The 25,654-nt window shown below is 43.2% G+C and overlaps 1 protein-coding gene and 1 pseudogene across 2 annotated transcripts in view; one reads left to right on the top strand and one right to left on the bottom strand.

Moving 5' to 3' along the window:
- Positions 1-25,540, bottom strand: part of LOC146352488 (uncharacterized) — a 28,858-nt gene extending 3,318 nt beyond the window's left edge. The window contains exons 1-3 of one of the 2 annotated variants that reach the window (XM_084834150.1): positions 24,365-24,472; positions 23,762-23,884; positions 20,971-21,097 (exon numbers count right to left, since the gene is read on the bottom strand). In XM_084834150.1, the coding sequence (XP_084690276.1) occupies positions 20,971-21,097; positions 23,762-23,884; positions 24,365-24,379 (265 nt within the window). In that variant the 5' untranslated portion in view covers positions 24,380-24,472. Of the gene's footprint in view, positions 1-20,339; positions 20,833-20,970; positions 21,098-23,761 lie in introns of those variants that run through there. The other variant, XR_014787745.1, reaches the window with a different exon arrangement.
- LOC146352489 (MRG/MORF4L-binding protein pseudogene) lies at positions 832-11,960 on the top strand (annotated as a pseudogene).
- Positions 25,541-25,654: the final 114 nt, after the last annotated feature.

Genomic DNA, 25,654 nt, shown 5'->3' on the forward strand with positions numbered 1-25,654 from the left:
AGTTTCCAGGGAGAGGAAAGTAACCTTTTGCTTCTGAACCTTTTCTCTGGATCCAGCCTATGGAAATTGCTTCTGATAACTATCAATCAATATAATGTACAAACGTTAAGCATTTCATAAAATTCTATTTAGGGAGTCACTCCTATAGGCAAAGTCTTTATTATGTTTATATCCAGCTTTTGCTCCATAGTGTTCAAGGTGGGATCTTCACGACAATGGAATGAGAAGCGCGTTGGAGTATTACCTGAATTTTCATGGAATTGGCTTTGATCCGTCAGGGACACACAAAGCAAGATAAGCAGAGTGTACCGTACCTTTGACATCTGGCATTTGAAAGAAGCATACTACTGGGTGGGGTGGGGGGAGTAGAACTGAACATCATCAAACTGGCTGGGGCTGCTCAACCAATGAGAAAGGCTTGTTCCCCGCCCCTCTCCAGGCTCCCCCCCCGCTACATTTGTATGAATAGAGAGCAACTAATTTCCCCCATGTGTGCAGATTTCCCTGAAGAAGCCAAAATCCCTGGTTCTTGAATGCAGCATCTGAAGGCTCCCCCTGAGAGCTTCCTCCCACCCCAATTTTGACCCATTCCAGCAAACTGCTGGGGAGTTATTGCTACCACTCATTTTTCCCCATGTGCGCACTTTTACCTTGAGAAGCCAAAATCCCTGTTTCTCTGAAGACTCCCACTGAACGCATCCCAGCCCCCCAATTTTGCCCCATTCCAGCACTCTGCCATGGAGTTATCTCCTCCCTGCTCGCAATGAGAAGCTTCTGTAAACCTGAAAGATCACGATAAGGTAGAGAAGGACTTTGCATAATAACAGAGAAATGACTTTACTTCAGAGAAACTATGGAACATCAAAAAAAGCACAGCATCACAATAGTAATTTAAGAGAGCATAGAGAAGTAAAAGAGCGCTTTAGGGTGAGTTACTAAAGTTAGCATTTAACCCTTCGACTGCAGGGGAGTGAGATTTATTTCTTATTTCTGAGTAAACATGCACAGAAGGGGGGATATGTTAAAGATTAAGGCCACCCAGTGAGCTTCATGGATGAGTGGCAATTTGAACCTTGATTCCTGTTCCTAATCTGACACTCTAATCCAGTTTCCCCAATTTGGTGCCCTCCAGATGTGAGGGAAAGTTTAACCCTGCCCGCCTGGAATACTGTGTTCATGATCCAAACTGGGGCAATGTGTGCTTACACAAAGGTAAATAAAATTACCACACATAACTCCAGTATGCATGCTCAGATAAATTTTTCGTTTGGGCCTAACATAGCGCACTAACAAGATGCTTGCACATTTAGTGATAAAACTGTCATTGACCATGGTCAGTTTCTCAAGCATGTGCAACTCTTAACTGCAGTGAAAGTACACTTTGTGTTTCCATGGCTTTTTATTCTCTGAGCAGCAGTGATGAATAATAAGTGCTTGATTATGGTAGGCAGCTGTTTCCTAGGCATGTAATTGTGGGCACGGGTGGGAAGGTTTTGTCTTCTTCAAGTTAAACCAAACTATGTATTGAGACTTGTTTATTTATTTTAACAAAAAGAGCATTTGAGGAGAGAAAAAGTAAACAGATCTCCTGGGGCAGAAATGATTGAAAGGTAAAATAACTTTGCGAACTTCTAATTTTAATTTTTAAATTGTTTTAAAAGATTTTTAGGGGGAGGCTCTTAAAAGGGTACATTTAGATACAACAAATGTCTTATCTTGGGCTTCCTGCACCTACTCTACAGTAAAAATGAGTTGGGGGAAGATGTAGTTGCTAGCTATGTCTTTCAAGTAAAGTCTGATTTGGCTCTGTTTTGCTCAGTTGTTAGGTTTCTGAGCATGATGTTTTCTCAGCACTAACCATATTTGTGCCTTGTTTCATCTGCAAGAGAATTCTGCCTGATAGAAATAATGATCAGTTATTTATAGCTCTATTATGTCAACACTGCAAGAACTGTTTCATCCTGTGACTTGTTTAAGCCTTTCATGCAGCCACAGAATGTGAACCCCAAAAGCAGAACTGTGGAAAACACAACACTTATGAAAACAAAAAGTTTGGTGGCATCTTAAAGACTTCCTATTTATATAATAAATGTCACATAAGCTTTCATGGACTAGAGTCCACTTTGTCAGATCCACGAAGTGTTGTCCTCAATTGGGAGATTTGTATGTATGGATGTTATTACCAAATTAGGGCAGATGGCCCAGAAATCAAGACAGGAGAAGATGAGGGGTCCTGTTACCATGTAGAGCACAACTGCAAATGAGATCCAGTTAAAAGGGGTAAAATATCCCATCAGTGGGTGTAAACCACTCCCCAACAGTAACGACTAGGTAATGCATGATAAATAGTTTACAAAAATACACGCACGCGTGTGTGTGGCAATTATTTCATGTCGTAGTGAGCTGGCCCCTCCCAGTTTCTATTCAACCCAAGTCAACGAGAATCAAATCTCTATAGGAATTCCAACCTGGGCATTGCCAAATAGAGGAATTCGCATCCCCCCAAAAGAAGACACCAATTCGCCTAACATTTGTATATGTATATTTGCCCATTTAGAAATAACAAAGATAATTTGAATAGTAACACAGGAACATCTCACCATAGTGGAGAAGACTGACCAGGTAAGCTGTGTGCCTGCTCAGTGTTCAGTCCAGGTACTAACTATTGATGGGCAACCTCAAGGTCCCTGCTGCTTATGGTTCTTTGACTTTAAACCAGACTTGGACTGGACAGCCCATCAAACAGAGGACCCCTTCAAGTAGAGGCCTGTCCATTTCCAGCTCTCCAAAATAGAGGACTGTCTTCTGTAAAGCAGGACATCTGGCCACCCTAAGTCAGTTTCATGCTATAGACTTCATTCAAAAGTAAGTGTGTGTGTGTGTGTGTGTGTGTGTGTGAGAGAGAGAGAGAGAGAGAGAGAGAGAGAAAGAAATACGGCATCTGTCAAGTCTGTTATTGAATGTCTAGGGAAATTGCTATTATCTTCTCAAGAATTGTAGACTCATCCCTTCTCAATGCATTATAGAATCATAGAACAGTAGGGTTGGAAGGGGCCTATAAGACCACTGAGTCCACCCACCTGCTCAATGCAGGAATCTAAGTCAAAGCATCCGTGACAGATGGCTGTCCAGCCTCGTCTTGAATGCCTCCAGTGTGGGAGAGCCCACCACCTCCCTAGGTCATTGGTTCCATTGTCGTATTGCTCTAACAGTCAGGAAGTTTTTCCTGATGTTCAGCCGGAATCTGGCTTCCTGTAATTTGAGCCCATTATTCCATGTCCTGCACTCTGGGATGATCGAGAAGAGATCCTGGCCTTCCTCTCTGTGACAACCTTTCAAGTACTTGAAGACCACTATCATATCTCCCCTCAGTCTTCTCTTCTCAAGGCTAAACATACCCAGTTCTTTCAGTCTCTCCTCACAGGGCTTTGATTCCAGTCCTCTGATCATCCTCGTTGCCCTCCTCTGAACCCTCTCCAGTTTGTCTGCATCCTTCTTAAAGTGTAGTGCCCAGGACTGGACACAGTACTCCAGATGAGGCCTAACCAGTGCTGAGTAGAGGGGAACTAGTACTTCATGTGATTTGGAAGCTATACTTCTATGAATGTAGCCCAAAATAGCATTTGCCTTTTTGGCAGCCACATCACATTGTTGGCTCATATTGAGTTTGTGATCTACAATTCCAAGATCCTTCTCGCTTGTAGTATTGTTGAGTCAAGTATCCCCTATCTTGTAACTGTGCATTTGGTTTCTTTTTCCTAGGTGCAGAACTTGGCATTTATCCCTGTTACATTTCATTCTGTAGTTTTCTGCCCACCACTCCAGCCTATCAAGTCCATTTTGAATTTTGTTTCTGTTTTCCAGGGTATTAGCTACCCCGCCCAATTTTGTGTCATCTGCAGATGTGATAAGCATTCCCTGCACCTCCTCCTCCAAGTCATTAATAAAAATGTTGAAGAGCACTGGGCCCAGGACTGAGACCTGTGGTACCCTGCTTGTTACGTCTCCCCAGTTTGAGAAGATCCCATTGATAAGCACTATTTGAGTCCGATTCTGTAGCCAACTGTGGATCCACCTGAGAATTGTTTCATCTAGCCCACTTTGAGCAAGTTTGCTAATCAGGAGATCATGGGGCACTTTGTCGAAAGCTTTGCTGAAGTCGAGGTATATTATGTCCACAGCATTCCCACAGACCACAAGGGATGTTAGCTGATCAAAAAATGTCTGGCAGGACTTGTTCTTGACAAATCCATGTTGGCTTTGAGTAATCACTGCATTGTTTTTACGGTGCTTCCAGATGGATTGCTTTAGAATCTACTCCTGAATTTTCCCAGGGATTGATGTCAGATTGACTGGTCTGTAGTTCACAGGTTCCTCCTTTTTGCCCTTTTTGAAGATAGGGACAACATTAATGTGCCTTCCTCTCCCCCAGTTGTTATATCTCACCTTTTTCATACAGCCTCTAAAAGGAACTCTGTTAAATGCTCTACCCCCCCTGCCCCGCTTGGATACCCAGCTGGATGGGGGTGGGGACTGAATAGAAAAAGAGTCTGGCTTTGGCAGTCCTTCTCTACATCCCCCGGGGCTTGAGACTGCATGTGGGGTTACTCCTGGGTTCTCTGGCCTACCGCACACTTCTCTGGGTGTCTGTATCTCAACCACGTTTTTTTCTCTTTCAGGAGAATTCAGTGATTGTTAGCAACTTGGCTATATCATTCTTCTGAAATAAAATGGAGAAAAGCCACCTTTTTAAGGAACTAGAGACCAATAGCCATAGTAGTGATTTAAGAAGAATATAGACATCACAGGTGCACAATGTGTATTTATGTGAGGGAGCTTCTTTATAAAAGCCCAAGGTCCTTCAAGTACCACTTGCCAGCAAGGATGAATTTTAAAGAAAAAATACATGCTGTATCAAACATAGTTACACATATATCCTTTACTACCTTAGAACCCAGAACTCTTCAAGGATATGATATATCCATCACTATAGAAAGATCTATCATTATTATAAAAAAAAAACTTTGCAAAGATCAGGATGCTGCCCTACTGAAACAATCCAACTGTACATGAAATAAAGTGGAATCCTCATGTCCAAGAGAAATTTTTAAAAAGAAAAGAAAGATGGAAGCTGAGACATTATTTCTAATTTATACATCGTTGTCTTGATTTACTTAACCACAGCTGCCTGGAAAAGGAAGACTCAATAACAGCAACGCTCTTGTTTCTCAAGAAATGTTGTGTCCACCCCTCTTTTGCAGAGGCGCCACTTCCCGTGTCAGTAGGGTGGAGGCAGGCAACGTGTGGCTCTTCAGATCTTCTTGGATTGCAACTCCCATCTGCCCTAGCCACCAGAGTCTTTGGTGGGGGGTGATGAGAGTTGTAGTCCAACAACATCTTGGAGACGATGAGTTGTCCACCTTTGTAATAGGGGAACAAAGAGATTTCTGTGGAAGTGGGTAAGATTTGAAGGAAAGTTTAGAGGCTAGGTACTCCTGGATACATTCACGATTCGACTGCAGTATAGTAGCCTATTTAAGACCATTTGTTGTGGTTTCTTTTTATACCATATCCAGATAGGTAGGTGCATATGTTGTCCAAACCATTGGTGATAGCACCCCTGCCTCCTTTTAAATGTAATTTTTAAAATGTATCTTTTAAATGTAATTTCAAATCTTTAATTTTTATTGACTGTATAATTTTGGACGCTAACTAAGTAATATATGGGGTCGCGGTGGCTTAGTGGTTAAGACGCTGAACTGCAGACCAGAAGGTCGGCAGGACAGCCATTCGAGACCCGAGTGCTGCGTGATGGAGTGAGCTCCTGTCTTCAGTCCCAGCTTCTGCCAACCTAGCAGTTCGAAAGCAAGAAATTGCAAGTAGATAAATAGGTACTGCCTCAGCGGGAAAGGTAACAGCGTTCCGTGCACCTTGGTGTTCAGTCATGCCGGCCACATGACCACGGAAGCGTCTTCGGACAGCGCTGGCTCTTCGGCTTAGAAACGGGGATGAGCACCGCACCCTAGAGTCGGACACGACTGGTTGGGGACACCCTTACCTTACCTTACCCTTAACTAATATATATGCTTTATAATGTCCATTTGGATCTTTCTACTTTGAAGAAATCCTTTCCACATGGACTTGTGCAGAGGTTCCTTGCAAGCATTGTAGACATTCTGGGGCATATTCTAGGGTGCACATCCAGTTCACGCTGGACAATGGCCAGACTTACCTGTGCCTCATTGTTGCTCTCCATGAACATACTCAATGCTCTCCTGAAAGTTGCACCTTGCGAGGGGAGACTGTCAGTAGAAGAGAAGCTGCCTTGACAGGGAGGTTTGCCAGCCAGTACTGATCTTCTCTTTGAGGAACTTGTAATAAGCTTCCACTAAACCACAGAGTTCCCTGAAACACTGTTTGAAAAACACACACTACTTTAGGGCATTAATATTGTATATAACTAGATGCCTGCTGCCGCAACTTTGGCTGATAAATACTTCCAAATGCACCAGTTAACCCCTTCTGCCAGTGGAATGGCCTCCATCAGCAGAATGGTTGCTGGGAGGGAGATTTCCCTGCGTTCTGCAGCCTCCCATAAGCCATCAAAATATTCTCCAAAAGGCTGGAGGGATCCTCTGGAGCAGATCAGCGGGGGGGGGGGGGTCAGGGGGAGGCTTCAGGAAAGAGGAGAGGAAGGGAAAGGCCTGTTGCATGAGTGGACAGCATTTGATTTCACCCAGTCTCCCTGGCTCTAGCCTTCAGAAGACTATGGGAGAAATATCCTCCCTTCATGGTGTCTCTATCTAAGCACAGGCATGATCAGTGCCAGCTCCAGGTTTTGGAGGGCCTTTGGGCTAGACACCTTCAATGGGCCCCCGCCTGCAGTGAGTGCTCCTCCTCTACTTTCTCATCACTGCTATGCCTTGTTTGCTTGACAGGCAGAGAGCCAGCTAGCAAGCAGGCAGCCAGGTAGGCTGCAATGGCTCCTCCTTCCCACCACCACTGTTGTCTAGGCCAGAGCAAAAGGCAGATGAACAAGGCAGGCAGGGAACAAGTCCAGGGGGCTCTTGTCAGTCTGCCCCTGCTAGGCTGTGGGCTGTTGGCAGGTGCTGGACTATGCCTACCTTTGATGCTGGCCGGCCCTGCACACAATCCTAAATCCAACCCCACTCTTTTCCCTTCCTCCTACCATGGATCATACCCCTCCCTCCCTGCCTTCCCTGCTACCATCCTTTCTCCCCACAATGCATGCATTACTGATGTCAAGGCTTCACTGTCACAAGGGCAATACAGATTTGGTCAGAAAGGAATCCTTGAAGGGAAAAAAGAACTTGCTCTATCATCTATACTACCATGGTTTGCCTTTGCAGATCATTGCCATCTTACCAGCACATAAAAGTCTACTCAGCAGATTTTAAATATTATATACACTATTTAATCCTACTCAGCAGATTTGCCCATTTTTAATTGCAAATTTGCAGCTTTTTAAAAACCCTCTACCGCTCAAATTAAGCGGATAGCAACTTCTGCAAATATATTTTAAAGAAAATGTACAGTCCTCTCCTGGTTGTAAGGAACATCTTGAAAGCAGGGCATTACATGTGTACATCCACATAAGAAAACCCCATTTTTTCTGTGAATTTGTTTTGTTCAGTAAACTTTCCACTGCCTTATTAATCCACACCAGGTAGCAACTACTAACACTTATGACGTCACCAAGTGTAAAGTGATGCACGCTGGGACAAAAAATCTCAACTGCAAATATAACCTGATGGGATCTGAGCTAACACTGACCAACTGAGAAAGAGATCTTGGGGTTCTGGTGGACAGCTCAATGAAAATGTCAACTCTGTTTGTGGTTGCTGTAAAAAAGGCAAACTTGATGTTAGGCATAATTAGGAAAAGAATTGAGAATAAATCTACACCACACTTAGAATACTGTGTAGACTTCTGGTCACCATACCTAAACAAAAGATATTGTAAAGCTGGAAAAAGTGCAGAAAAGGGCAGCAAAATGATCAAGGAGCTGGAGCAACTTCCCTATGAGGGAAGGTTACAACAACTGGGATTGTTTAGCTTGGAAGGAAGACGACCAACGGGAGACATGATAGAGGTATACAAAATTACACATGGTGTGGAGAATGTGGATAGGGAGACATTTTTCTCCCTCTTTCATAATACTAGAACCTGGGATCATCCCATGAAGCTGATTGGTGCAAGGTTCAGGACAGATAAAAGGAAGTACTGCTTTATACAGCACATACACAGGCTATGGAATTTGCTACCACAAGGTGTAGTTATGGCCACCAATTTGATTGGTTTTAAAAGAGGGTTAGACAAATTCCTGGAGGAGGTGGCTATAAATGGCTACTAGTCCTGATGGCTCTATGCTACTTCCAGGATCAGAGGCAGTAAGTCTATGTACACCAGTTGCTGGGGGACTTGGGCAGGAGTGTGCTGTTGCACTCATGTCCTGCTTGTGGGTTTCCTGTCAGCCACTTTGTGAACAGAATGCTGGACTAGAGGGACCCTTGGTCTGATCCAGCATGGCTCTTCTTATGTTCTTATGACAGGTTGCAATCTTTCTCAGTCAAGTGACTAAGTCAGGATGGTCAGCAAGATCACATTCCAGTGTGTCACAGCACTGTCATTCAGACCTTTGTTCTTGCGAGGACTTTCCTTTTGGTTCCCCCTCCCCTGCCCCACTTAAGCATGTCACATGCTATCTACTCTTCCCTGTAGCATCTGCCCTTTGTTTCATCAGCCAGTTATTTACCATGCCAGTCAGCATAAGATAAATCTGTGATTTTCCCTGCTAATAAAGAACATGTCGTAATTGCTTTTTAAGTTAATTCTTCTTCCTTCCTTCTCCTGCAACTAAAAAAAAATCACTCTATTTTTCTGACATTTTTCTCTCTCATCTAATTTAGAAGTAGTTAAAATAGTTTTGGAGCACAAAATGCCAAACCATGATGTAACAGACTTGTTCTGCCATTGGTAACATATAGTACAAGCCATTTCCCTAGTTTTAAAGAGTGTACACAAATATTGGTCAGACCACCAACTTCTGAAAAAAAGAAACAGAAAAGCTATTTTCCAGGAGCCATTAAAGACATGTATTATTTCTTATAGGATATTGCAATATTTATTCAGGAGAATAGGAAATCTAAATAATATTCATGATAATCCATTCTCTGTCACTATCATTTGTACTCGTCCTCTGGACAAGAAAGAGCAAGGCCATAATTCAACAAAACTAGATGCATGCACAGGAAGAAGGATGCATTAAGGTTTCTTTGACATTTCCATCACATGGCTCGTTGGTTACCAATCTGCATCATATAAACCAAGGGTGGGCAGCTTGTGGCCCTCCCAATGCTTTGGCTTACAACTCCCATCAGCCCTAGCTAGCAGAGTGAGGGATCATGGGAGTTGTAGGCCAAAACATCTGGAGGGTCATAGGTTGCCCACTCCTGGTGTAAACTATTTATCTGCTGCTATTCTCCCTTGTTTGATTTTGTTTGGTCAATGCTGTATTGTTTTACTGTGTTTTATTGCTTGTACCTCACTTATTTTATAATGAAAAGTGGCTAAGACATTTCTTAAACAAACAAATCAATAAACCTGCTGTAGGTGTAGGGTGGCCTCTTATACATATTCAAAAGAGAGGAAATGCATCACCAAAAAAGGACACAGATTAGTTTAAATTGCATGTGGTAACCTATACGTATATGCACAAATTTAGAAATAATTACTATAATCTAAATAGAAATACAATACATACCATGAAGCTGTGGAAGGCTGTGACCTGTGTATCTTCTCAGTCTGTAGTCCAAGTGCTAACTCTTCATGCACAATTTCAAGGTCCCTACTATCCCATTCTTATGTTTCTCTTTATAAATTAGACTTGGATTGGAAGCCCCTCAAATAAAGAACACTTTCAAATAGAGGACTGTTCTTTGTAAATTAGGACACATGGCCATCCTATGTAGATGGTGGGGATGTCCAGATTTTGCGAAATCCACCCTGTGTACATTTTGTGGATTGTGCGGTGTCATTCGTTCCAGCATCCGTTCACAGACGGATTCAATCCTCCCTCCCCGTTATGTGGAAAAATACACAATTCCATTAGAGGCTTCACAACAATTTATGTAATTTATGTACTTAACATTTAGTGCACTGTCTCCTGTTCCATTCAACTTTTATCCGCATATATTTTCCAGGATGGCATATGTCTCAGCAGAAACTTGCATATTTCCCTACAAATAAATTTGCGTAAATTTCAGGAAACTAAAATAAAAATAAAAATTCAAAAGTCGATGGACTCTGTGCAGCCTGAGCAGGCTGGTCTACAGTGGATTCTGAAGATCGGATTCTTAGAAATCTGAACTTATTTTAATCCGTCTTGAATTTCTCCAACATCCCTAGAAGATGGAGAGGCAAATCATGCAATCACAAGCTTCCAACATAGGTAGAAGTACTGATAGCACAGGAAGCCAAGCCTCATGATACGGACCTGGTTCACATGACACGGTGTGTTATCGGGTTATTAATCCACAATTCGCTGCAGCGTGTGTGGCTGTTGTTTTGAATATGCTCGATAAGTAGTTGGGTTAAGTGTGGGTTGTTTAACCCTTGATTAACATGGCCGGGTTCACATGACATACTGCAACCCCTGATCACCCTGATTGGTGGTCACATCTTCAAAATGGTGGCTGCATGTGCCCTGCATAAGCCAGGGCTAACTGTGGGTTAATTAATCCATGATCAGTTGCTGTGTTGTGCAAACTGGTCCACTGTCTTCTAAGGATTGTAGCTTTACTTGCATAACAAGCTTGGTGCTGAAGTGGCAAACTAATTTCTGAAGAATATTAGCCACTTCCTCAACAATTTATCTTTACACAGCAAGCTCTTCACAATTAACCAAATGGAAATGTTGTCAAGCTCTGAATGCATAAAGACAAAATATTTACTATGAACACAAATAAAAGGAGATACAAGAGAACATTCCAGACATGCTTTGGAAGCAGTTTAGCAAACAGAAGGGCTAAGTAGGGCAGTGCACGCTGCTAGAATCTGAGCAGATCAAGCCAGAAATAGTTCTCTATCTGTTAACTTCAATTTACTCTAAAAAAAAAAAAATTGAGTACATTATATACACCCCAAACTCATGCATCTGATGATGTGGGCTGTAGTCCATGAAAGGTTGTACCATAATAAATTTGTTAGTCTTTACGGTGCCACAAAACTCTGTCATTTTTATCCCAAACTCTAGTGATCGAAACTTACAAAATGCTTACAAATACATGCTGAGAAGCATGCCAATTGTTACATTTCTGGCTAACTTCCAGTAAAACTTATCAGAGTCTGAGTATCATACATTTCCTGAGGGTTCCCCCCCCCCACCCGCTTTCCTGCAATTTGCCGCTGCCCGTGGTGTGGAGCCCGGAGGTGGAGGTGTGCCTCTTTCACGCCATGCTGGGTCACAAGCCCGTCGGTGTGAATCACCATTTTCACATGATCTGTATCAGAGATAAGTTCAGACAGAATATTGGGAGGCAGATTTCTTCCATAGTCAGCTAGGACCACTTGAGCACCATGTATGACATGCAAGCACTGCATGAATCCAAGATTCTTCCCTTCCCCAACTCGGAGAAAAACTTCATCCTTCCTGAAATTATTCAAGAGGTAAAAGAAGGTAAAGTGATGATTGAAGACGATGTGAAAGAAGAAATAAAAGAAGAGATGGAATCACATGCAGGTCCTGAAGATGTATATGCATCTTTGGGAAGCCTAGCAAAAGCAGCTGTAAAACCAAGCAATAAGGAGAAAGAGAGGAGGTCCTCTGAATCTGGATCCAAAGGAGCAGATAAGAGAAAGCAGAACCGAGTCACTGAGAAAGTTTTAAATGCAACAGCAATCCTTCCAGTCCAAGTGCTGCAAAACGGTGCAGAACATAAGCAGTGGTGAAACGAGACAGGAGCATATTTTAACTATGGAGCCTAGGTAGTGAAACGTTTGTAGAGTCTACTTAGCACAAGGTAAAAAATGAGTGATAAATGAACAGGCTCTGTGGGGTAAGCATGAGTTTGTCTGTCTCCCCTCAGAACAGATGGCTTGCTGGTCAGCAGAAAGGAGCTGAACAGTGCCTTCATCTTCAGAATTTTGGGATGAGGAGGAGGCTGGCAGCTTTACAAACCTGTATGTTTACTGAGCAAACCTGGAGGTGGCATTTTTTTTCATACCAGTGACACATATTGAACATCACTCCTGGAACAAGCATTTGTGAAAACGATGAGTAGCCGATTCAGCTCTGAGTGACTTTGGTGTCTAGTGTTGTAGCTGCTAATTTTGGTGACTGCAATAGGGCTGTATCCAACCCTGTTCATCTGCCAACACAGCAGGCACCACTGCAGAACCAATGCCCTCTCCCCACTGCAGCACCCCAGTTTTGCTCTGGATGGTTGCGGTACCCTCCAGAGCAGATGTGGCAGGGGGAGGCACAGGGGGCTGTAGGTGTGAAGGACAGGAAGGGGAGGGTCCACTGCGTGAGCATGCCTACTCTCTCAGATGACATTGGACATTGCCCATAGTGTCTTAGTGGATCATTGCTGTCTGAGAATTCGTTGTATTAAATGCCAGTGAGTATTACTGAAAAAGCATACACAAAATGCAGACCACCTGCAAATGAAGAAGGAGCGTTCTTTGCTTCGATTATGATCAATTTTGTCTCCTGAAAATTGAAAGTGTAAGTTATTTTTGTCAGTCTGTAGAAACAAAACAAAGAAGGTAGTATTTCTGTCATACATTTCCTGAGGGTTCCCCCCGCCCCGCTTTTCTGCAATTTGCCACATTTCCCCCAAAACCTCTCTGGTCTGGCACTTCCAGTGCCGGCATACACAATATTTGCAGCCATTAACAGTTTCGTCATTGTCGTCGTCGTCGTCGTCATCATCATCATCTTAATCTCTTTTGAACTGACATATTTTATAGAGCCCAGCAATATTATTTTTAAATTGCATAAATTACCACATCCCAATACTTTAGAGCACCACCACCATAAATGCAGAAAAAAAAACCCATTGTGAACAATAGCAAAATCTCCAATAGCCAGATGTGTTTACCCTGTGGATCCTATTCATTTTCTATGGTATCAAATATCACCTATAGTTAATATTAAAGAGGATTTCTCTTAAGTTTAAATACATGTAAAATTTGTCCACCACATTTAAAATGAGTTTCCACTCTCCTGCTAAGGTATACCCAACTGTGTATGCCACTGGTATTATTTATTTAATGACACTTGTATACCATGGAGGGGGGAATCCTATGGCCGCTAGGCAGCGGCTAGACGGCCACAGAATATGTAGGTTTCTGGGAACCGTCAGTTCCTGGAGAACCGACCTCCCCCCTTGGAGGCAGCGTGGAACAGCTGTTTTCCATACTTGCAAGAGGAGTGTGGAGTGGCTGGAAAGGGGCGTGGCTGGGGGCATTCTGGGGCGGGGAGGGCAGAACTGCATGAATGACACATCCTATGTGTTGTACAGCAGCCTCCTCCCCTGCTCTGCCCTCCCGTGGCTAGACAGCCGCAATCAGCTGTCTAGCCAAAAATGCAGAGCAGGAGCGCGGAGGGAACGATCCCCTCCGTGCTTCTCCTGCCCTGCTTTGGATAGGCAGTCGCCTCCGAGTTCAGAGGTGGCCGCCTATCTTGATAGGATTGCGCCCTAACTATAATAAAATCCCTCAGCTATTTACAGTTGGCAATAGAATATGGTCTGTTTTTGTTTTCTTCCATAAACCCATTGTTATGCACTAGGATTCTGCATAGGAAATTTTCCATACTAAAATATATTCTTTTATTTTTTTTACTACTTGAGGCAGGACAGGGCATTATAGTTTGTTCCCACAAATAGGCACTTGGCAGATTTAGCATGCAGGAAGTTCTATTTAAGATAATTTGTTCTTAAGTGAGGCATATTTCATTGTGCTTCTAGACTGTAGTAGATATATAGAACAGTAACATTTCCAGGAAGGTTTTAAGAGGTTGATGGGAAATATCAGGACATTTCTGACATTTACTGTTAACTCTGAAGGCCAACCCATTGACTTTACTAAATAACTTAGGGTGCAATCCTATGGAATGTTTACATGGGAAAAAAAGTCCTACAACTACCAGTATTCCTTAGCCAAGGTCCAGGGGCCTGCAGCCCAGACCACCCACAGAGTGGCAGGCCCACCCCTAGCTGCAGCACTGCGTGTTCCACTGATGGGGTGCTGCCACAGAGAAGGCACTTCTGCACATAATGATCAACTGTGCCTCAGAAGGTAGTGGCACATGCAAGACCTGCACTAGCTGATCTTAAAGGACGGGCAAATTCATATCAGAGATGGTCCTTCAAGTAGGGATAGCCTAGCCATGGGGATTCATGCACTGGTAACCTCACGATTAGACTACTGCAATGTGGGGCTGCTGTTGTGTGTGGTTCAAAAGCTGCAGCTGGTGCAGAATGCAGCAGCTAGGGTGCTGACTGGGACACCTAGCTATTCTCGCATAACATGTTAAAACAATTGCACAGGCTGCCTATTAGCTACTGAGCCACGTCCAAGGTTGTGTTATTGTCATACAAAGCCCTAAACAACTTGGGACCAGGCTGGTGTCTCCACAGTTGATTTGCTGTGAGCTGGCTCCGGTTGGAGGTCCTTCGGGGCATATGACGTCATGGCCATCCTACAGCCACCCTGGAGCTATCTGTGGAAAACCCAGATTTCCTGAGACTACTTTAAGTCCGATTTTTTCCCCTTATGTGTTCTCTGCACTATAGTTGTTGTGTGCCCCAACCCCCGTATGCTAGCCCTGCCCAGGGGTGTACCTTTCACTGTGACCCCAGTCAAGGGATTTTTCCTGTCCCTGTGTTTCCCAGCACAAACCTGTGTCTACTCAGAAGTAACTTCCCATTGTGGTCAATGAGGCTTGTTCCCAAAAAACACACTCCTGAAGTTATGGAGACTCCCATCAATTGAAATAGCACATTTAGGAGCCTTAAAGCACCAATTAATTCTCCTAAAAGCTGTGAGACACGATCTCGAAGCTGCATTTCTTTGCTATTTGGTTCATTGCTGTTAGAAAGTAACTGATCTGCAGCTTTGATCTTTTGCAGCATCACAGAGCTGGAGCTTCAGGGGCAACATAGGGCTGGTTGGAGACAGGGCAAATCAAGAAGTGACAGGTTAAACGCTGACTGGAGTAGCCCTCCTAAAGACTGTGAAGCGCAATCTCAAAGCTACATTTCTTTGATGTTTATTTCATTGCTTTTAGGAAGTAACTAATTTGCAGCTTCAATCCTTCGCAGCGGGAGCTTAATGGGGAAGGAAGAAGGGGGGGCTCTCATTGGTTGAGCTTCAGGGAGAAGGAGAAAGGGGGTAGAGCCTGGATGGGAGCAGGGGTAGGCTCTCTCATTGCTTGAGCAGCCCCTGCCAGTCTGATGACGTTCAGCTGCAATCCCCTCACCCCACCTGGAAGTATGTGCCCGTGAAGCGACTTATAAAGGTGTGGAGCACTCGTTCATGGAGCCCTGCATGGACCAAAGCCGATTCCTTGAAAAATACAGGTAAGCCACCATTCACTTCTCCTTCCGTTGTTGTGGAGATCCCCTGGAGCATACCTAGCAGAATGCCTTCCCTTATACATACCTAGGTGACCTTTAAGATCATCAGAGAAGGCCTTGCTGGTCATTTCAAAACTAATGGAATATCACCATGCAATAACCTGATGGCAGGCCTTCTTGGTAGTGGCACCCATCCTTTGGAAAACCCTCACTCATGCAGTTTGGGAGGCAGAAAATCTGACATCTTTCAAAGACTCCCCCCAAAACATTCTTGTTCACCCAGGTTTTCTCTGGGTTGTAATTAAATTAATCATGTTGCTCCATATTTCTGCTCCTTGTATTGCTTTTATTGAATTTGAATTGTTTTTAATGTTGTGTTTTTAGTATTGTATTTTAAATGTGATTTTAATATTCATATGTGAACTGCTGAGGGATTTAATTATATTTGGCAGTATAGAAATATCATAAACAAACAAACAAATAAACATGTTGCTTTGTGCACAGCTGTTTAGGGCTTTAAAGCAGGGATGGGGGACATGTAGCCTTCCAGGTGTTCTGGCATACACATCCCAACATCTCTCATAACTATGCTGGCTAGGGCTTACAGGAGGTATAGGCCAAAACATCTGGAGAGCCACAAGTTGCCCACCCCTGCCTTAAAGGTTACCTGTGCCATCTAGTAAGTACCAATATTTAGAACTGTACTGAAAGAAAGGGTGCCATAGGAAAACAACAACAATCCACATCAATGTCATCATTGTTCTCATTATCATAATTAAGCATTTTCATCCCACTCTTCAGAAAATAAGGCTCCCATAGCAGCATACATAAGGTCAATAAGAACAATAGTATTCCATTAAAACAGCAGATGATTTAAAGAGGTAGCAATGATGACAGTACACGTCTTCCTCTCTGACAGGGCAGTTGGTTCTAAGGGACTCTTGTGAGGAGTCATCCCAATAGTGATGTGGCAAAAGGTGGAAAAAGCAATGGTGGTAGTTTGCCTCACTGGCTTCTTTTTCCTCTTTTTCTTGGGTATTATCCAAACTCATCCTTACCTAAAATGTCCTCCGTCTTACAGGTCCTATATTAAATAAGCATATATGCTGTTTGAAAAATAAAATAAAATAAAAAGAAACACTAAGGCTGCAATCCTAAGCACACTTACTAGGGAGCAAGCTTCATTGGACACAGTTGGAATTCAGAGTTTGATTGTGTTACAAATCATAACTCCTACTACAATCATCTAAAACAATGTTACAAAATTTTATGTGTGTCTCAATTGTTTATAAACAGGCTTAATTTTTGGTGCCTCTCTCCAAGTCTTATATAGCTTGTCAGTCTGGCCATTATCACATAGTCCCATTTTAAAACCATCAGTTCTTTTTAAGTTAGGGTCTTCGGTTGTTTGTTTCCAGTACTTTGCATATAACCATTGAGTTGCAATCACCACAGAGTATGGCAATCTGCAATGTTCTTTCTTACTGCATGTTTTGTAAATGTTAATAAAAATAATAGCGGTCTAAACTTATACTGTCAACCAAGATACAATAAAGATCCTTCTTTTTCTTTTTGGGAAGAGGACAAATCCACTATGTGTGACAGTACAGCCAGCACTGTAGGCTGTTTATTTATTTAGACTGCATTTTGTTGTTTATTCGGTCAGTCGCTTCCGACTCTTCGTGACTTCATGGACCAGCCCACGCCACCATGTCGGCCGTTGCCACCCCCAGCTCCCCCAAGGTCAAGTCCGTCACCTCCAGAATATCATCAAACCACCTTGCCCTTGGTCGGCCCCTCTTCCTTTTGCCTTCCACTTTCCCTAGAATCAGCATCTTCTCCAGGGTGTCCTGTCTTCTCATGATGTGGCTAAAGTACTTCAGTTTTGCCTTTAATATCATTTCCTCAAGTGAGCATGCATTACTGGGGCATAAATTACTGAATTTCATTCTTGTAAAAGATTTCCTTTATTGCAACTAGGTGCAAATGCCCCAAATAAGCCTTGGCACATAAACATTTCAGACTTCACCAGTTAATCCCAAGGGCAACCAAGTGCCTTTGCCAAATGACTAAGCTTCATCTTCCTATTTATTCCGCTGGTGGGAGCATTTCCTGAGTGAGTTCTGCTAAGGACCCTCCTACCAGAGAAAAGAGAGAGAGGTAATCTTTGTGGATTACCTTTTCCTTCAGCAGCCCTCCCCATGTCACCTCCCCCACTATTCCACAGGGTCCCCAATCCTCTGGAGCAGATTGGGGGGGCATAGAGGACTGTAGGGTGAAGGGAGAATTGATTAATATTGCTGCCTCTTCCTTTCTGGCAGCAGGACTCCTCTGGATTGGTATCCTCCTACTGACAGAAAGAATCCTTCCATCTGTGGGGGGTTCATGCTGGATCCAACCCATTAAATACAAAGTGCCTTCAGTAAATTATCCAGTGTTGCCCTATTAAATCTGCAACATCTGCATTGACTCTCAGGTGGCTGAAGCTGCCAATTGGAAGTATCCTTAGGTAATTTCCCTCAAAATAGTTGGCATGACTGGATCAAGCACACCTAACTCAATGGTGAATTGTAGCTATGCAGTCCATACTGTGGAACAGAAGCCAGCTACCTCAACATAAACTACATCTGCCAACTCTCAGTTATCAGGATATGTACACTTCCTTCCTTAAAATGCCCAAGGTGCTTTGATAAAAATCAGTGCCTGGACTGTACCTCTTAAGAGATCCATGCGAGTGAACGCATACAGAAAACCAGATGCTAGTGATATGATGAACCATGATGAGCAATGTTTGTGCAGAGGAGCATTCAATTATGTGAACTCTCACCTGCTCTATAAAGTGGTACATCCTACAAGGTGCTTTTACCACCTCGTTGTTGTTTATTCAGTCAGTCGCTTCTGACTCTTCGTGACTTTGTGGACCATCCCACGCCAGAGCTCCCTGTCCGTCACTTCCAGAATATCAACCATCCATCTTTCCCTTGGTTGGCCCCTCTTCCTTTTGCCTTCCACTTTCCCTAGCATCAGCATCTTCTCCAGGGTATCCTGTCTTCTCATTATGTGGCCAAAGTACTTCAGTTTTGCCTTTAATATCATTCCTCAAGTGAGCAGTCTGGCTTTATTTCCTGGAGTATGGACTGGTTTGATCTTCTTGCAGTCCAAGGCACTCTCAGAATTTTCCTCCAGCGCCACAGTTCAAAAGCATCTATCCTCCTTCGCTCAGCCTTCCTTATGGTCCAGCTCTCGCAGCCATAGGTTACTACGGGGAATACCATTGCTTTAACTATGCGGACCTTTGTTGTCAGTGTGATGTCTCTGCTCTTCACTATTTTATCAAGATTTGTCATTGCTGTCCTCCCAAGAAGAAAATGTCTTCTGATTTCCTGGCTGCAGTTAGCATCTGCAGTAACCTTTGCACCTAGAAAGGCAAAGTCTGTCACTGCCTCCACGTTTTCTCCCTCTATTTGCCAGTTATCAATCAAGCTGGTTGCCATAATCTTGGTTTTTTTGAGGTTTAACTGCAACCCAGCTTTTGCACTTTCTTCTTTCACCTTCATCATGAGGTTCCTCAGCTCCTCCTTGCTTTCAGCCATCAAAGTGGTATCATCTGCATATCTGAGATTGTTAATGTTTCTTCCAGCGATTTTAACTCCAGCCTTGGCTTCATGAAGCCCAGCACGTCGCATGATGTGTTCTGCATACAGGTTGAATAGGTAGGGTGAGAGTATACAAGCCTGCTGTACTCCTTTCCCAATCTTAAACCAGTCTGTTGTTCCGTGGTCTGTTCTTACCGTTGCTACTTGGTCGTTATACAGATTCCTCAGGAGGCAGACAAGATGACTTGGTATCCCCATCCCACCAAGAACTTGCCACAATTTGTTATGATTCACACAGTCAAAGGCTTTAGAATAGTCAATAAAACAGAAATAGATGTTTTTCTGAAACTCTCTGGCTTTCTCCATTATCCAGCGGATATTTGGTCTCTAGTTCTTCTGCCTTTTCGAAACCCAGCTTGTACATCTGGCAATTCTCATTCCATGAATTGCTGGAGTCTACCTTGCAAGATCTTGAGCATTACCTTACTGGCATGTGAAATAAGTGCCACTCTTAGATAGTTTGAACATTCTTTGGTGCTTCCCTTTTTTGGCATGGGAATATAAGTTGATTTTTTCCAATCTGGTGGCCATTCTTGTGTTTTCCAAATTTGCTGCCATATGGCATGCATCACCTTGACAACATCATCTTGCAAGATTTTAAACTGTTCAGCTGGGATACCGTCATCTCCTGCTGTCTTATTAGCAATGCTTCTTCAGGCCCATTCAACCTCACTCTTCAGGATGTCTGGCTCTAGCTCACTGACCATACCGTCAAAACTTATCCCTGATATTATGATCCTTCCTATACAGATCTTCCGTATATTCTTGCCACCTTTTCTTGATCGCTTCTGCTTCTGTTAGGTCCTTGCCATCTTTGTTTTTGATCATACCCATTTTTGCCTGGAATTTACCTCCGATGTTTCTAATTTTCTGGAAGAGGTCTCTTGTCCTTCCTATTCTATTATCTTCTTCTGCTTTCGCGCATTGCTTAAAAATAATTCCTTATCTCTTCTGGAATTTTGCATTTAATTGGGCATATCTCCCCCTATCACTGTTGCCTTTTGCTTTCCTTCTTTCTTGGGCTGCTTCCAGTGTCTCAGCAGACAGCCATCTTGCCTTCTTGGTTTTCTTTTTCTTTGGGACGTTTTTTGTTGCCGCCTCCTGAACAATGTTGTGAACTTCTGTCCATAGTTCTTCTGGGACCCTATCTACTAAATCTAGTCCCTTAAATCTATTCTTCACCTCCACTGCATATTCATGAGGAATATTAGTGATCTCATATCTAACTGATCTGTGGGTCTTCCCTATTCTCTTTAGTCTGATTCTAAATTGTGCAATAAGAAGTTCGTGATCTGAACTACAATCAGCTCCATGTCTTGTTTTTACTAACTGCATAGATGTCCACCACCTTTGGCTACAAAGGATTTAGTCAATCTGATTTCAGTGTTGACCATCTGAAGTCCATATATAAAGTCATCCCTTAGGTTGTTGGAAGAGAGTGTTTGTTATGCACAGTGAGTTGTCTTGGCAAAATTCTATCAGCCTATGTCCTGCTTCATTTTGTTCTCCCAGACCATGCTTGCCTGTAATTCCAGGTGTCGCTTGACTACCCACCTTAGCATTCCAGTCTCCTGTAATGAAAATAACATCTTTTTTTGGCATACTATCCAGTAGGTGCTGCAGATCCTCATAGAACTGATCTACTTCTGCTTCTTCAGCATCTGTGGTTGGGGAGTATATTTGGATCACTGTGATGCTAAATGGCTTACCCTGAATTCGAATTGAGATCATTCTGTCATTTTTTGGATTGTATCCAAGCACTGCTTTAGCCACTTGATTATTAATTATGAAGGCTACTCCATTTCTTCTGTGGTCCTCTTGTCCACAGTAGTAGATCTGGTGGAACATAAAAACATAAGAGCAATATTGGATCATACCAAAGGTCCATCTAGTCCAGCATTGTTCACACAGTTGCCAAGCAGCTGCCCATGGGAAACCCACAAGCAGGACATGAGTGGAGACAGCACAGTCCTGCACATGTTCCCCAGCAACTGCTATACATAGGCATACTGCCTCTGATACTGGAGGCAACATATAGCCATCAGGACTAGTAGCCATTGAGTTCCATGGAACTAGGCCACAGTGTGATGGCATTCTTTTTTATGCAACAGATAATACTTTTCTAGAACATCGTCCTTCAGTTGTGGCTTTTAAAAGTGTCTCTCAGTTTATTATGTCTAGCTTCTAATACTATGGCTTTATTCAAAGGCAAGACAAACATTCTCTCAAAATATTGCCACTCCATGACAAAGCACCTTAGGCCCTGTAAGGAAGAATGTGTACAAATTATAGGATAGTCAAGCAGAAAGATTCCGATTAAACAGGAGTAGTATGTTTTGAGGCAAGCATGGCGTCTGTCCCATGGCAATAACATTTCCAGGGGGGAAATGGATAAAAATGTGTTGCCTCAGGGAAAGTATTTTGTATACATGAAGGCCTCTTCCTCATTTGCATCAGGCAGTTGAGAGAAACACAAGTTTGTGCAGCTGACTGGAGGCGTGGTATCTGCTGAGTCACCGAAGAGCTTGAATAATGATATGCTGTAGTCAAACCAGTATTCATAAGAGCATTACTGACTAAACCATCTGCTATCCAAGGAGCTGAATCACCTTGGCAAACAATCTCATCTCATGCATTCTTTTGAGATAGTAGGTAATGTAGTTCAATCTGTTAACAAGAAAAAACCAGGGCTGGTTTAATGGCTTTTAGTCATGATGGCTATACACTACCCTCAGAGATCAGAGGCCTCTGAATACCAGCTGCTGGGGAACTTGTGTGCGTGCTATCGTGGTCATGTCCTGTTAGTGGGCTTCCCATTGGGGAATCTGGTTGGACACTGTGGGAACAAAATCCTGGGCTACATAGACTTTTGGTCTAATCCAGCAGGGCTCTTCTTATGTTCTTAAGATCACTGCTATGGTGGCTGACTTCACATTTGTTTTAGAACCTGTACCCTGATTTTTTTCCTAAAATAAATTCAGAAGTGGCTTTGACATAGTAAGCTCCTGCAAATCTATGGCATGTATCATATGGACCAGGTATTCTTCTCTACTTTGCCACAAGGGGTCAATAAAAGAGATCTGCATTGGAATGGTGGGGAGGGCAATCACCTTATCTGCATTATGTGGTGAAAGCCAAAACAGGGAGTGATTTATCATGTTACATGGTGGATGGAACATGTAAACCAATCCTGAGTCACTTAAGAGTGTGAAAAACTTATTCAAAGTCAGATGAGATTTTGAAGGCCCAAATGGAAGAAATCCCATTTGGGCCACAGCAAACCCCATATATCCTGCCTATGACAATTGGTGATACCAGTGCTGGCTCCAGGTTTTTAAGGGACCTTCGGAAGACACTCTCAATGGGTCCCCTCCCACAGTAACTCTGTCTTCTCACCAGCATTGTCACCCGCTGCTATTACTCCTCATACTTTCTCTCAACATTGCTACCCTTTGCTTGCTTCACAGGCAGAGAGCCAGTGAATGTGGAGGCAGTGGCATCTACTGTCTCTCTTCACTAGTGCCACTGTCTGGGCCAGAGCAAGACAAGAGGCGGGTGAACAAGCAGATTGCAATGGCAAAGAGGAGAACAAGTCCAATGGGTCCTTGTAAGTTGGCTTCTGCGGGGTGTGGCCCCTTAGTAGGTGCCTGACCTGCCTACCCTGGGTGGATTTATAGCTCAGTGGTAGTACAGATATATTTGAATATAAGAAACATTAAGTCTCAATACTTTCCATTTTAATTTTAGGAGTGAATTGGTGATAGGAGCGGGGAATGTCCTGGAGAGAAAAGTTCATCGCCACTGAGAGGCAGGGTTCTCATACTGAAATGGAGAGATCATTGGTCCTACAGTACAGTCCTTATTCCAACAATAGGCTTTTAACATTTTTGAATGAAAGACTGTGACAAGGGCAAATTCTGTTTTATCTAACAATATGTTGTGACATCCAACAGCAGTACGTGATGGGTATTGTCACTTTCTGCAAAGATTTGTTAGGAAATAGCACTTTTAACTGGTAACTGAGGCACATGTTATTAAAATCAACTGATTCTTCTAGTCCTGTGCACAAATCTGGGGGAGGGTGTGGGTCTAAAACTGAGCAAAATCCTTCCAGAAGGCCTGGCTTGATCAAGCAAACAACTGAAATAACTTCAAGCCAGTTTCACTTTGGAAGGTAACTAGAGGAAGTACTTCCTCAGGCATAAATCAAAGAAACCTAACAGGATGCAGCAGCCTGCTAGTAATTTAGCACCACACCTAATAGAGCATTCAGAATGTATTTATTAGCAATATTTCTATACCACCTCTCATTTGCACATGTCCTGAAGTGGTTTAAACAAAACAATACAATAAATATACACTGGAGTTATTGTGTAATTCAAATACACAATTGAATTCTTGGAGATTAACGCAAAGATTGCTCATGACTGGGGGAAAGCCAAAGTAAAGATACATTTTCAATGAATGCCTAAAGCATGGCAATGTTGAAGCCTGACGTACCTCAGAAAGATCATTCCACAGGGCGGGTGCACTGCAGAGAAAGCTCATCAATGTGTCGCCACCAAACAGAAATCCGTAGGCTGTGGCACTGACAACAGGGCCTCCCCTGAAAATTGTAGTAGCCTGTGAGGTTAATACAGGGAGAGAAGTTCCTTGAGATAACCTGGCCTTGAGTTGTATAGGGCTTTGTATACTAATACCAACACTGTAAAACTAGCTTGGTAAAAGGCTGGCAGCTTATGTAGATCCTTTACCGCAGGCGTAATAAGTGTGTGGCAAGGCACCTCAGTCAGTTACCTAGCCGCTGCATTCTGCACTAGCTGCAGCTTCTGAACCAGCGTTAAGAGTAGCCCTACATAGGGTGTGTTACAGTAATACAATCTCAAGGTTACCAGTGTGTGGATCACAGTGAACAGGTCATCTGTCCAAGAACAGGGGCAGTTGGCATACCAATCTAAGCTGGTAGAAGGCACTCCTAGCCATGGAAGTCACTTGAGCTTCCAGTGACAGTGATGGATCCAGAAGCACCCCAAACTGTGAACCTGTTCCTTCAGGGGGAAGTGCAACCCTGTCTAAAACTGGTAATTCCCCATATTCCTGGACCTGGGAAGCCCTCATCCACAGTGCCTCTGTTTTAACGGGTTTCAGCTTATTGGCCTTTATCCAGCCCACCGATCTGTGTTGTGTACGGCCTCTCCTGGTTCAGCTGTAATGGAGAAATAGAGCTGGGTGTCAACAAACAGGACATTAAGAGTTAAGTCAAACATGTTACTCTTATTAATAAATGCATCAGCACCCAATGTTTTCCTGTATTGATTCAGTCATTATACCGCTGCAAACCTGTAATGCAGACATGCATTACCTGATAAGCAACATGTTGCACTTCAGCTACGTGTAATGAAACTCCTGTTTAATCACAGGATGTCTGTTTAATGCCTTTGAATAAATCCATAGAGATAGAAGCTAGCCATAATAAACAAAGTAACATTAAAAAAAGACGTAATCAAAGGAAGATGTTCTAGAAATGTTCCAGAAGGAGCTATATTTGTTGCATAAAAAAGAGTGCCATCCCACTGACTACTGTGGCCTAGTTTTAAAAAGGTTTAACCTCCCTTTCCATGTACCAGAGTTCTGATTTCCCGAGTTATTTTTTTAAAGAAAAAAAGGCACACATGCATGCATGCGCAGAGAGCGCAATCCTATGGCCCCTAGACAACATCTGGATACTTCGGATTCCTGGATTCGAGGTTGGAGATACTGCTCCAACCCTCCCCCTGGCATGGAAATAACCATGCGAGCTGCCTCTCTTGAGGTCGCAAAAGCAACCTTGGAGGGAAGGGAAAGGGGGCGTGCCAGTGGGTGGGGAGGGCTTAAGCCGTCCCCCAGCCTCCCCATCCTCCTTCCCTCTCCAATGCAACAGCTAGACAGGCAAAAAAGTCCATCTAGCCAAATTGCAGAATGGGAGGCGCAGCAGAGGGCAAGACCACTTCCCCTGCTCCTTGTGCCCTGCACTGGATACTTGTAAGCCTCCAAGTTCGGATGCTTATAGCCATCCCAATAGGGTTGCGCCCTTAATGTATCATCTAGTTTGCTCCTTACTTTTGTGACTCAGGAAGCATGTACAGAGTGACAGTCATGAACTACGTTATGATCCATTTAGACCTGTTCCTATCCAGGATTTTTGCAAAGAGCAGAAAACACTGCTATTGGTTTTTATCTCTGTTGGGGAAGAATGACACACCCTGTCTGAAAGGAGTTGATTTGGCTACAATGTGCCACATTATACAATCAGCAATTTTCAGAGAACAGAACAAACCAGTGGAAGGGAAAAAACTGTCCTACAATGGTTCAGAAGCACAGAAGTGTTGAAATGCAAACACTCCATAGTTTGTG

Source organism: Heloderma suspectum, chromosome 2 (genome assembly GCF_057233095.1).
Source record: "Heloderma suspectum isolate Gila_16-S chromosome 2, 16-S_ref, whole genome shotgun sequence".
In the NCBI taxonomy this organism is placed as follows: Eukaryota; Metazoa; Chordata; class Lepidosauria; order Squamata; family Helodermatidae; genus Heloderma; species Heloderma suspectum.